Source organism: Gambusia affinis, linkage group LG12 (assembly GCF_019740435.1).
Source record: "Gambusia affinis linkage group LG12, SWU_Gaff_1.0, whole genome shotgun sequence".
In the NCBI taxonomy this organism is placed as follows: Eukaryota; Metazoa; Chordata; class Actinopteri; order Cyprinodontiformes; family Poeciliidae; genus Gambusia; species Gambusia affinis.
In genome coordinates this window covers 7,546,516-7,559,171 of record NC_057879.1, presented here as the reverse complement: position 1 = coordinate 7,559,171, position 12,656 = coordinate 7,546,516, and the positions used below count along the sequence as shown (strand labels likewise).

General features: G+C 38.6%; 1 protein-coding gene across 1 annotated transcript in view; it reads left to right on the top strand.

Annotated features, from left to right (window-relative positions):
• The first annotated feature begins 2,707 nt into the window (after positions 1-2,707).
• carmil3 (capping protein regulator and myosin 1 linker 3) overlaps positions 2,708-12,656 on the top strand; it is a 128,754-nt gene continuing 118,805 nt past the window's right edge. The window contains exon 1 of the mRNA XM_044133284.1: positions 2,708-2,727. Within this exon, the coding sequence (XP_043989219.1) occupies positions 2,723-2,727 (5 nt within the window). The 5' untranslated portion in view covers positions 2,708-2,722. The remainder of the gene's footprint in view (positions 2,728-12,656) is intronic.

Sequence of the window (12,656 nt, the reverse complement as noted above, 5' to 3'; positions counted from 1 at the left end):
TTCCTCAAAAACATTCCTGAAGTGTTGCCTTTATTCTCTCATGCACTTTTAAGAAATCCTTTAATCTCCCATGGCAACCACTCAGCTGCGCGAAACAGTCAGTGGGACCGAACGCCACCTTTAAGGATGAAGGTCCTCCTTGGAGTTGCAGTTTCCGAGCGCACAACGCTCCCACTCAGCTCCTTCAGACTAGCCAGCAGTAATTAGCAAACACCTGGTGGAACTGGACATCTGCTGAGCTGCTTCCTATTAAAATGGCGGGTAAAAACAGTTCTCAAAGGGTTAATGACCTCCTGGAGGCGGAGTATCAGAAAGAGGCCGGGGTGGGGGGCGAGGGGGGATTCTTAAAGAGACAGAGGTCCTAATTTCAAGGCATTTCATTACCGAGTCAAATTTCTTTTAAGTCACATTTGTTATCTATTGCATTTTCATAACAACTGAAGGTAGCACTTAATTATGCTGTAAATGATTTCATGAGGCTGAAAAGCATAATAAATAGCCTCAAACACCTTCTTATCTGGGGATCACACTAAGAACTGTAACGTGGTCAGGCAGACTTCATTTTACGTGTTGCTCTGAAATAATCGATGAATGTCTCATGAAATAATCTGAACATTATTATTACCATCCACTGTTCCACTTGGTGAGGAGACTGTATTATTTACATCTTTTTGTTTGTTGGGTTTATAATTTAATTTGTCCCTTCTTCCTGATGTATTGATTTCTGACTACGTCTCGGTTGCCGTGTAAAAAGGCTGATAAGACCGGATGCACTATGCAGCGTTCAGCTTTAGTAGACACAACTCACAGAAGCATTATTAAATGTTTTGACTCCTTTCCCATTAAAGCCAAAGTGTTTCTTTATTAGCGCTGCTTTATGCGCGGACTCTCTTTGATTTCATGTTGAATAATTTGCTTACTGGCCCTGTTTTGCCCTCCATGACTTTATTTTTTATTAAAGTCAAACCTCAGATCCTCGGACTCGGTGGTAGTTCTCTTTCATCCACGTCCACCAATCTGCTCTCCTTCCACATTTTGCCCCCCTGGTAGAAAAAGCTTCTTTGCTCACGTTGGTGTTTCCACTTTGTACATATTTCTTCATGCTGAATGATATCAATCCAAGCTGCAAACACTAGGGAACTTAATTATTCTTTTTCTTCTTCTTCAAAGTTTATTAGCTACAAAACTAATAAAACAGATCAAACTTCCCTTTTATGCCGTTTGTATTTTTCTTGCTTTTCTCCAACCCTGAGCTTAAATTGCAGCATTTTCATATTTTCAGTTATTAGTCCCAAATCCCTCTTGAGCAGCAGCCATAAGTGGTCATAATAAACTCCAGTGAGAGGTTTCAGCGCAGAACGACTGGAGTTTAAGACTTAAAGGACAACAACTCCCCGAGTCTCCAGACAACAGTTTCATAGTTTCAGACTTATAGGCTTGGTGGGGTTTTATAACCGAGCTGACTTGCTGTCATCAGGCCTCTGAGGATGCAGTGGGTGGAACATATAGGTTTGTTTTTTTTTTTTCTTCATTGCTGTTGGGAAAGATGGGCAAATACAGCTGTCAGTAGAGCCTTCAAAGTGAGCGCCTGTTAAAGTTCCCATCACTGGGGAAAAGAAAAAAAAAAAAGAAAGTCCATAATATTGGAAAATTTACAATTTCTGACTTAGATTTTTGCAAACGAAGAGGTTTAAGAAGTATAACACGATTTTAAACTGTACAAAGAGTGAACTTTCGACTGTTGGATGAACTCTGAATGGATCTGGATGAAACACCTTCTGTTTAAAGTTTAAAGCTACTTTTGCCCGAAGCTTCAACGCTTCTGCGGCTGCTTCTCTCTCTCCTTTCTTGTCGAGTGTTTAGTTTTCACATAAAAAAATAAAAATAAAATAAAATAGCATATTGTAACAGATTTACTTTCTTTGCAAAAATCTATATATTCCTTTAAGTGTTTCCCCATTTTCTCACATCAAAATGCAAAGTTTGTTTTATTGAGTCCTGCAACTTTTAGATGTGCCTCTGCTGCACCACCTGAATAGAATAATTAAGGCTCTGGAGAACTGATCTACACAAGGTGGAGGTAATTAAGCCATTTCATTCCAGTGTTTTGTACCTGTGGCACATCTAAAAACTGCAGGTCTGCGGCCCTCGAGGACTGGAGTTTGACACCCCTGCGATAGACCATGCATTGTAAAAAGAAAAAAAAATTCTATATAGTTCTCAAAATATGTCCAAATTGGAAACTGAAAGTGTGATGTGCACACTCACTAAAGACTCACTAAAGGTTTCCTAAACCTTCGTTTGTTGAGCTTTCAACAATTTTAAATCATGGTAGAATAATTCAGTCCATATTTGACTTTTCTAAAGACAGCAGTTCTTACTCTGGGTCTACTCTAAATGAACAAAAAGCCTCATAATTTCCTGTCATGTTGATGCTCCTCCTCACTGCCCCTCCAGTCCCTCTAGACTGCTGCTGATTATTAATTGTTCTCACCGGTTTCCGCCTGTCTTCCTGTCGTTCCTCTAACGCTTTCTGGATTGTTGCCTGATCGCAATAGTCTGGCAAAAATAGGACAATAAGCACAAAGGAAAAAGAAACAACCATTCCAGTAGATGGCGGTAATGGACACCTGAACGCTTACCAGCCAGCCGCCATAAAAAAAGAGGAAGAAGAAACGAAACAAAGCTGTGACGCTAATTATTGGCAATTTACGCCATTCTTATGAGGTAAGGACCGCGAATTTTGTACATTTTAAATTTCCCTCAACGAAAACACACAGGGTATGTAAAACGTAATACAAAAACAAGTCACATACTTACTACACCACAAAAACAAAAAAGTCTTGCTAAGTATTTTTCTACTTCAAATATGTTGGTACACTTTAAGTCAAAACTAACTTACAAAACGTTTTAGCAAAATATAGCAGCTTGGTTTAAGTTAACAACTCCATAATGTTGATTAAGAAAATAATACTAATTCCACTGTCAGATTATTTCACTTATAATCTTGTTACATGTTAAAAATCTGCCAGTGGAAGTGGTACTTTCATTTAATCATTATTAAGGAATTATTGACTTAAAACGAGCTCCTTTATTTTGTTGAAAAGTTGCTTGTAAGTCAGGTTTGTCTTATATCAAGGGTACTAAGATATTTTCACAAGAAACTAGACCAAAATACTTGGTGAAATTTTGTGTTTTTGCTGTGTTAAACATGTTAAACGTGGCAGGATTTGATGTTTTACATAGTTCCTTTCTTTACATTTGTTCCCACAATGAAAAGTGTTTTTATAAACTAATGCACAGCAACATAAGATGTTGAGTGACGACAGCTTGATAATAAAAGTCATGGGAGGGCAAAAGCCCCCATTGTTGTGTTGTTGGTTATTCCAGTTATCTGCTACCAAGAGCAAAAAATATACGTACCTCTAGAGAATCTAAACTCCTGCTGCATTTATTTCTGGGGTCTCAAGAGCTTTTAGTAGCAACTTTGGTGTAAGGTTTTCCAGGATGACATGCAGATTTTTAAGACTTAAACTTCAGTGCCGTCAAAAACAATGGTCCATCTGTCATCAAGACAGGCCAGCGGCACACGAATTTGAAGACTCTCCACTGCGTTGCACTTTTTAAAACTAAAATACAACCACAAAGAAATATCTACAGTGTATGAGTTCCCCAAGCCTGTATCCGCATTACTTTCCAGGAAAAAAAACGTCTCCTTTTATTTGGCTAATTTTGCCAAAAATAAACGCATTTAAGATTTAAGAGGGGGATAAATGCGTCTAATCCTAAACACATCATTGCTAATCCCATACCATCACCCACAATTCATCACAAGCTTTTTTCCATCTGCGAATGATAAAGACTTTTCCTGCTTTTGAGCATTTTAACGCTTGCTAAAGTAATAAATGTTTACTTATTTGCTCTTTGCATGCATTGAAAAAGGTGTGTTAAAAAAAAAACGGAAAAAGGATTGTATGATTTCAGCAGATTAATCTCACATAAACAATTAGAAGAAAATCCATTCATTTGACTATTCAGTGGGGTGAAAAACTAAATTTGTCCCGAAACGGTTCTTGGCAGCCCTGCTTTCAATACTTTGTACAATCCCACTTTTGTCAATAGGACAGCTCTTGTCATTCCAGCCTTTTCCCATTTTAGAGCATTTAAGGGAAAACTACATTTCACTCTTCTTCTTTGCACAATCTGTTTAGAACAGTGGTGCACAAGTCCATTCCTTGAGAACTACTATCCTGCAATGTTTAATCTCTTCTCTCTGTTATTATCTCTTTTTCTCAGCACATCCCACAGGTTTTGTTAAAGCTTTAGGTTAAGGAGTGACATGGCCATTATGCGCAGAATGAGGTTCTGAGGATAAACTCAATTCTAATCTCATCTGAGGAAAGCACAGGATCCCACAGTTTAGCAAACTAAATGTTTATATTACAGCAGAAAATAATTATTTTTGTTATGTATTTTTGTCAGTCAGCTAGCTGGGATGGAGACGGCATCTTACTGTTGTTCTGGAGGACGTGGAGTCTTTGCTGCAGTTCTCCAACTGTGAGATTTGGTTTTTGTGTGTGTGTGTGTGTGTCTTACCATCCTGATCACCAAGTGGGAGGGAAAATGGGGAGAAAAAGAAATGATCATTTTTGTGCTATCACATTAAAACGAGAAGAAAAAAAAAACAGATCAACGTAGACACCAATTAATTAGAAATTTACAGAATCTAATCAACTGAAAAACGTTGACAAAAAATACATTTCTTATTACCAGATGTTCTCCCAGATGATTATATGAACTCAAACTACACTACAGTTGGATTTTTCCCTGATTTTCATTTTTTTCAGTGTGAAATGATGCAACTGCAATGAAACGTGAAGTTATTTTAAGGCTCCTCATACATCTTTACAAGGGTTGTCAGTACACTATCTTGCCAGAAATATCGCTCCAAATCATTAAATCCCAGCGTTCCAGTCATCACGGCCACAAATGTATAAAATCCGACACCAAGACATGCAGACGGCTCGGCTGGGGGAATTCAATATAGATTTTCATTTAATCATCATGGTGTGCCTCGCACGACTGTCCAGTCCTTACAGTCTGCTTCAAAAATGAAAAATCTTCTCAGTGAAATGTGACACGGCTTTTTCTATTTTTTCTTGAAACTTCTGACAGCGACTGTGCCACAAAGTGGGTGTGCTTCTAAAATTTCACAGTGGACTCGGTGGATCGTAGGCATAGATGTCACCAACTCCCTGCGTCAGTAGGTACGGGCCTCAGGAACGGTGTGTAGAGAGCTTCGCTAAAACGTCGAAAAGCCGGGATTTTGAGAAACGCTGCAAACATTTGGCGTCCAGTACAAAGACGTTAGTTTGTGTTACCTGCTACCTTTGCCCGTTTTCTCTGTTTAAGCTAAATGGCTATTAGTTTTTGAAATGCAATTTTGGTAGCTGAGACTCCTTAAGCCATTTTAGTTATTGTTATTTTGATTGTTTGTATTTGTTTTGGATATTTGAAACGTTTCCTAGTTCCAGCGTTTAAATGTTTTCTATAAAAGAGTTTGTTTCGTCTTTGAGTGTGTATACTTTCATCAATAAGCATTTATTGTTGTTACTACTATGTTAGTTGAATATGGTCTCAAAATAACATTTATCGCATTAATATCTGGAACAGTATTACTGGATGATTTTGCTGCTTGTCATCCAGCAAAATTTGTTATTGTGACACACCTACCTCTGGAGTATCCAATTATGCCTCGCTCTTTAGCAACTCCGTGGATTAGTTTAGGTTTGTCAGTTGTCAGGGGAACAACACTTGTGAAGTGTAAAGTTTGGTGAAAGTTTAGAGTTGCCTTTGATTACTAAAGAGTGAAACATTGACCAACATTTGACATGTGTTTGCTTGAGGATTTTGACGGTGTCATTAGAGAAAACGTAATTTTCATTTGCTAGTGTCATAACTCACGACTGCACAGCACAATGCACTTTGAACTGCGTTGCTGCTGAAATGTTCTGTACAAATAAACTTGACTTGTCAGAAATGCACATGAGGAAAAACGGGCTAAAACTCCCATGAATGCATTTATAAAGCTGATGGAAAGTATTTACAGGAGAGTTGCAGCTACTGTAATTGCAAACAATGTGGTAACAATGTATTAAATCCCATTTTTAAGCCGTGGGATTTAATGTCATTCGTGTTTATGTATGTGAAGTTGTCAAGCAAACACTTTTGGCAATATAACATAATGTAGAGGGCACTGTCGGGTTTTAAAATAAGCAGCATTTAGCTCTTTATCACAACGTGCCTCATGGCCACTACAATAAAACAGTAACATAGTTTCTAAGCAGAATTCATCTTTAACAAGTAGCTGCTCTCATCCATATTTAAGGGCACTTGAACTGCCTGCGTCTGGATACATTTTCCCTGTTATTTTTTAATTAATGCAGCACTCGACCAGATATGACTTGAATTAAATATACGAGTTGCACACGCACGCACACGCACACACCAGCAAATACATGTCCTTGTAAAAATTGTTATATTTCTGGACACTTTGTGTGAGTTCCAAGGATTCAAGTAATTACCACGGATCCTCTCCTGAAAAAAAAAAAATCCTTTTCTGTGAAAACATGCTTAGAAGGTGCAGAAATAATGGGATGGGATGGAATAATGGGAACATTTTTCAAATTTTAAAGGTATTTGAAAAATTTTCCCTTTTTTTTTTTAAATAATCGCAAAAATGCATCGGTTTTTCTCCCACACTTGGTCTCCGCTCTTCCCTCAGTCTTCATTTGAAACCCTGAAATAAGAAAGCAAGTTCATGTTGTAGATAGAAGAAAACATGGGAATTTCTTCTTGGTGTGTTTTGTTGCTCACTGATGGATGGAATAATGGGAACATTTTTCAAATTTTAAAGGTATTTGAAAAATTTTCCTTTTTTTTAAATAATCGCAAAATGCATCGGTTTTTCTCCCACACTTGGTCTCCGCTCTTCCCTCAGTCTTCATTTGAAACCCTGAAATAAGAAAGCAAGTTCATGTTGTAGATAGAAGAAAACATGGGAATTTCTTCTTGGTGTGTTTTGTTGCTCACTGATTATTGAAACGGTAATTTGATTTGGAGCCTTTGATCGATCGGCGACGTGCTGATGAGGTACAGAGGTACGGTTGGTGTGAAATAAACCAGGCGCAGAGAAATTGGCTGACTGAAGTAAAACCAGGAACACTAAAAGACTTGTTGGAAAGAAACTTGAGCCGTATATCCTCACCTGCACATTTTTCAGCCTTATTGACTCTTTTTTTTGTTCTGTTGTTGAATCAAATGATGTTGCTGATCTTCTAACATGTTGCTGCGCCGGTTTGTTTTTCCCTTGTCATTGTTTCATAGATTGATCCAAACAGGCACAGGGTCTTAAAAGTATTCAAACGCGTTCGTTCTGTTGAGTTGCACCTTCAACTTTAATGTATTTCACTGAGATTCTATTTGACAGACCAACACAACGTAGTTGATATTTATGAGGTGAAACGAAAAGAAACCTCTTAAACGTTCAGCATGGATTTATATTTACTGTCCACTTTGATACTGTAAAATGAATTCCAGTGCTGCCAGTGGAGATTGTCTAGTAGGTAAACAATGTTCATGACTTTTATCTTCAAGTTTAGAGGCCAGATGAGGAGAACATTAATCTGAGAAACGGTCAAAAAGCTCCAAAGTCGATTTGTCCCCATCTCCAGCGGTCGTTGGACAAAAGGAAGGGTATACACCCTGGAAAGGTCGTCCATAAATCATAAACAGGACAAAAGCCAATGAACACACACACATGCGTACACACTGATGCACACGCAAAACATGCAAACTACATGCAGAACAACTCCAGAATGTTGCTGCGGGGCAACACTCATAACTCTATTCTGCAGCCCATAGAGACATGTCCCAACATTTACATTGCTTCAGTTACAGATAAAAGTGTAAAAAAATGTGGATCATACTCATTCTATCCACAACTTGCACAAATCTGTGTTGACCAATTTACATCTCAGCAACACGCATTTATGTTTGTGAATGTAATGTAGCAAAATGTATAAAGGATTAACATGGCAAGACACTGTAAGTATGTCGCGTTTCTACAGGAACAGCTTAGGTCCAAATTAATAAAAACAATAAACAATCTTGGTGATGATTGTCACAACTCGAGCATTTTGTCATAATTATGTATTTCCTTCTGGTGAGGTTGGGTCTGATAAGCCAAGCCAGGTGTCATTTCTATCTTGGATAAAGACTAAATAAATAATGAAGCTGTGTCGTCTTGTAAAATTTATGTACAACCTTTTCTCTGGAAGAGGTGTCAAAACGTAACATTGCGGCGGTTTCCCAAGAGACAAAGCCAGAAAAGGTGCTCTGTCAGGACCTCCCTGACTTTCCACTGTGAAAACGCACAGAGTCGCTCAGCTCACCTTGGAAATGTCAAGAGAAAAACTTAACAAAAACACCCTCCCATTTTACTGAATGTCTTCTGAAATAAAACTGTTCTGCTTTGCAAGAATATACACAGTTTGGATGTTAAAGAACTGTTTAAAAACATTTAAACATTGCTTTGACTCTATACATGGAAAGGATATTTTCAAATCAACTTTTGAAAAGGTGGTCAATTTCTACCCATGTTTCAATTAACATGTTTTTTTTAAGCACACTTTGAAATATCGTATTAGCCAGTGACGTGCGGTCAGGGGAGGCAGGTGAGGCAGTGCCTCACCAGCCATCATGGAAAGAAAGAAAATATATAATCATAAAGTAATTTAAATTGTTATATTCATCCGGTGGTTTGTACTAAAAAATATTTATTTTTCATGTAGCTTCACCAATTTCGATTTTTATTTGTTCAAAATCGCTGAATTTTCTTATTTTCCCATTCACAACCCCTGGCTCTGCGCTGGCTGCTAAGCGGAGAGAGCATGTTGCTGTACGGCGTCAATAAAATGGTTTAAACAAATTTAATATGTGAACTTATTTCCAATAATTTAGCTTATGTATATAATGTACAGTGCTTTTTGTCACCAACTGTGTTTGTGTAACGTGTTTCGTGTAATGAGCGATTATAAACGGCAGAGAACAGGTTCGAGGCAGGCAGTTCTCTCATGGCAGGGCGCTCAAGATCCCAGGCGTCTTGTTCACTCCTCAACTGCCGAGTAAGTGACAGCGAGCTAGGCTAACGATTCGGGAAGTCAAGTGCAGCGATAGATTATAATAGAGATAGTGATTTTTCCTCTCGCTTATCCCGACTTTCGACATGGATGACTACATTACAACACTAAAAAGTTTTCTCAAGTGGACTTTCAATCGAAGCAGGAGATAATATGTGTGTTTGTGAGCTACAGTTTGTATGTGTAAGGATGCAGAAGTGAAACATAACCTGTAAACTGGTCAAATCTGATTCTGATGACGTCAGTGCCTCACCAGCTATGAACCTCACCGCACGTCACTGGTATTAGCATAGGTTGACGTAAATGGCAAAATTTGAAATATTTTCCTTAATTTCGCACAAGGAGCTTTTGAGCTTTTCCCAGATTTGCCAAACAAGTTCTGACATAACAAACTGTCCCATTCACTGGCAGGTCTGTGCCTTACAAGAGGCACAATACTCAGAAAATGTCTAAGTCCAGAGGTCTAACTCAATTTTTTTGAGATGTGGACTCCATGCTAGTTCACAACCTCAGCATTCTGGTTTTTTTGTTTGTTTTTTTTTTTTACAGCATAGTATCAAGTAAACGGAAATGTTCCAAATTTGCTTTTTTTATTTGCAACATTTCAAAAGTTAGCAGCCCATTTCTATAACACGTCAGTGTAAGCTACGCTAAGCTGGAAAACAAGAAATAGTGAGAAATATATTGACACGAATTAACGCTCTTCCTTACTGCAGACTTCCTCCTCCAAATGTAAGACGATGACATCTAAAACATCACCGCCCCACACAAAACTAATCGAGATCAGAAGCCTTTTGTTGTTAAGGAGACAAACACGAGCTACTCCGTTAAGTGAAATCTACTCTGTTGTTTTGGTGTGGTGCTTTTTTTTTCTTTTTTTTCATTCACTCATCAATTTAACTTTTCATTTCTGCACTCATTAATGTTCCTGCTCGTGAATGCACAGTCAGGTCCCTGGAGAACCCAACCGCATTAACTATGCTTATTGCCTGACACGATAGGGCTGCCGCTTTGTTGCTGTGAATGAGTACCACATTAGTTATTCTCATTTTCCTTCAGATCATTTTCAGCCAAAACAAGACTCGTTTTGCTAGTCATGCTTTGCTCTGAGTGTGCGTGGCGGGCTGGCAAAGGCAGGATTTCTGGCCTCGCAGAGGGACCAGATGGGCAGAGCAAATTAATGTCTGAATCAATAAAGATCTGCAGGTACCGCTGAACTGCTCGCTGAGCTGAGGTTCTCTGGACCGCAGAAATCCTTTACGTACGATTTAGACTATAGCCCAATGTCATCTGCGCAGTCTAATAACTTTGTGTTGCGTTGTAAATCGCAATGCTCAACAATGTAGCACACGGGGATTTAAAGTGCCGCTTTGTAATAAAGACACTCCCGAACATACAGGGGAGTTGCATCATCCAATGAGTAAATCCAGCTGTAAGGTAGATTCTGCCATAATCATGACTCCCATGTGTATCTGCCACGGATTTAAATTCTCCAACATTTACCCTCTCTTCCACTTCAGTTGGTTCAAAGGGACGCTGTTGAATTAAATGGAGTGTGCTTAACTGTGGAGCCTTTTAACTCTAATTCCTACTAATGCATGAACGCGAACGCTGTATTTCCACCCCACTTGCAAAAGATGGACCCTTGAATTCACTGACGAACTTTTAAAAACTGTTGTGGCGACTCCGTCAGAGGCTTTTTATTGCGTACCCGGCTTAAGTGTTTATTTTGATGTTAAAATCACAGATTTTATCACAACACATTTTTGGGGTGTGGGGGGTTTTATGTGAGAATAATATGTGCATTGTGAAGGAAGATACTAAGATCAGCAATTTAGCTGACCTTACTAGTTCCCGTGTTTTGGTCAATATTATTACACTTATTGTTGAGATGTGTGTTATAGGTATGTCTATCAGACACTTTTAGCCATACGGCATAAATCGCGTCCCGTATTGGTTCAATACGGGGCGGAGACAACAACAAACACCTGTTATTTTAGGCTAGCTTAAGCTAACCTGAATATTTACAACTCTCTTGTTGACACACTGACATTACTTACCTTCTGTCTTTCAACCACTTTGAAAAGCTTTTCTTTGTCTCTCCAACACCTTTATCCTTCCCCCTCTTCCGTTTTCTATTTTGTGCCCCGGAGTTTTTTTCTGCCGCCCCATCTTTAGCTCCCTGTTGGCGAGTGCATTACTACAATTCACATTTAAAAGAAAAACGCGTCTCGGCGCGTTCTAGAAGGGACGCTGCCCAAGCTACCAGTATGGGAAGGGCGCCTATTCAGTACTGTTCCTCTGTTATTGATTATTTCATACACAAATAGCTGTAAGTACATAAAAGGCTGACTAGGAAAAAAAAATCCCCACAGTTTTAGCGCCCACTCGAGTGCAGCTCCCCTATGCGTTGCATACAGTGCATACTCACTTTTTGCGCCACTCGTAGGAGACAATTGTAAAATGAGTCCAAACGAACTGATGCAAATTTGAGTGGTGAGCAAAAAACCAACCAACTGTTGGTTGGTTGGTTGGTTTTTGGAACGCTTCGTGGTAAAATCACATGTGATTCACATGTTGAATAAACTATGAATCACATGAACAAAATACTTTATCACATGTGGAAAATGGGAACCACATGTGATTTTCATGGGTTTTTGTTGTAAGGGTTCATTCGTGCAATAGTTCCCTGTCTAATTGCTGCAGCAAGAACTGTGGCTGGAAATTGTAACATGCACTCAGTAGCAACAATCGACATATCTAAAAGTCGAACTATCACCTGACAAAATTATATTTGACTGTCTGGAATGACTCATAATAATAATAATTAAAGATATCTTCAATTCCATGTAAACACCTTTGTACTGCCATTAAGCTGTCCAAAGTGTTGCCTGCAGAATTTTAGGTTTCTGTGGCAGGCTGTTTTAACATAAATTAAATTTAGTCTCACAAAGTAGAAAGAGCTTGGCAATGTGGGATATATAGTGAACTTTATGCTCTGGAAAGCTGCTTCAGAAGTCTGCAAATAATTTTCTGTTTATTCACTCCTGAAAAACACAAGCAACTTCTTTTTATACAAGTGATACTTCCTTTTATTAAAATCACTACCATTTCTTAAACCCTAGTGATCACAGTTTGTTTTTATGTTTAATACAATTCAGTATCCGGTAAACCAGGGGATTTGTTGATTTTTCCTGTTAATGACAGTTCTGTCTGGAATATTTGTGCTAATAGCTTCAGATAATTCATAAATCTCATTATTATATGCAGAATCAGGATCACATACATTAAAAACATTGGTCCAAGCTTTGGTCTCAACGTTTGCACCAAGCTGCAGCAGACTTCTTTCATTCAGCACCTTACAACTAATCTCACAATGGAAAGGTGCAGATTTATGTGCTACGAAGAGAACTATCAACACTGCTATCCAAGCGCATTCCCACATCAGCATGGCAT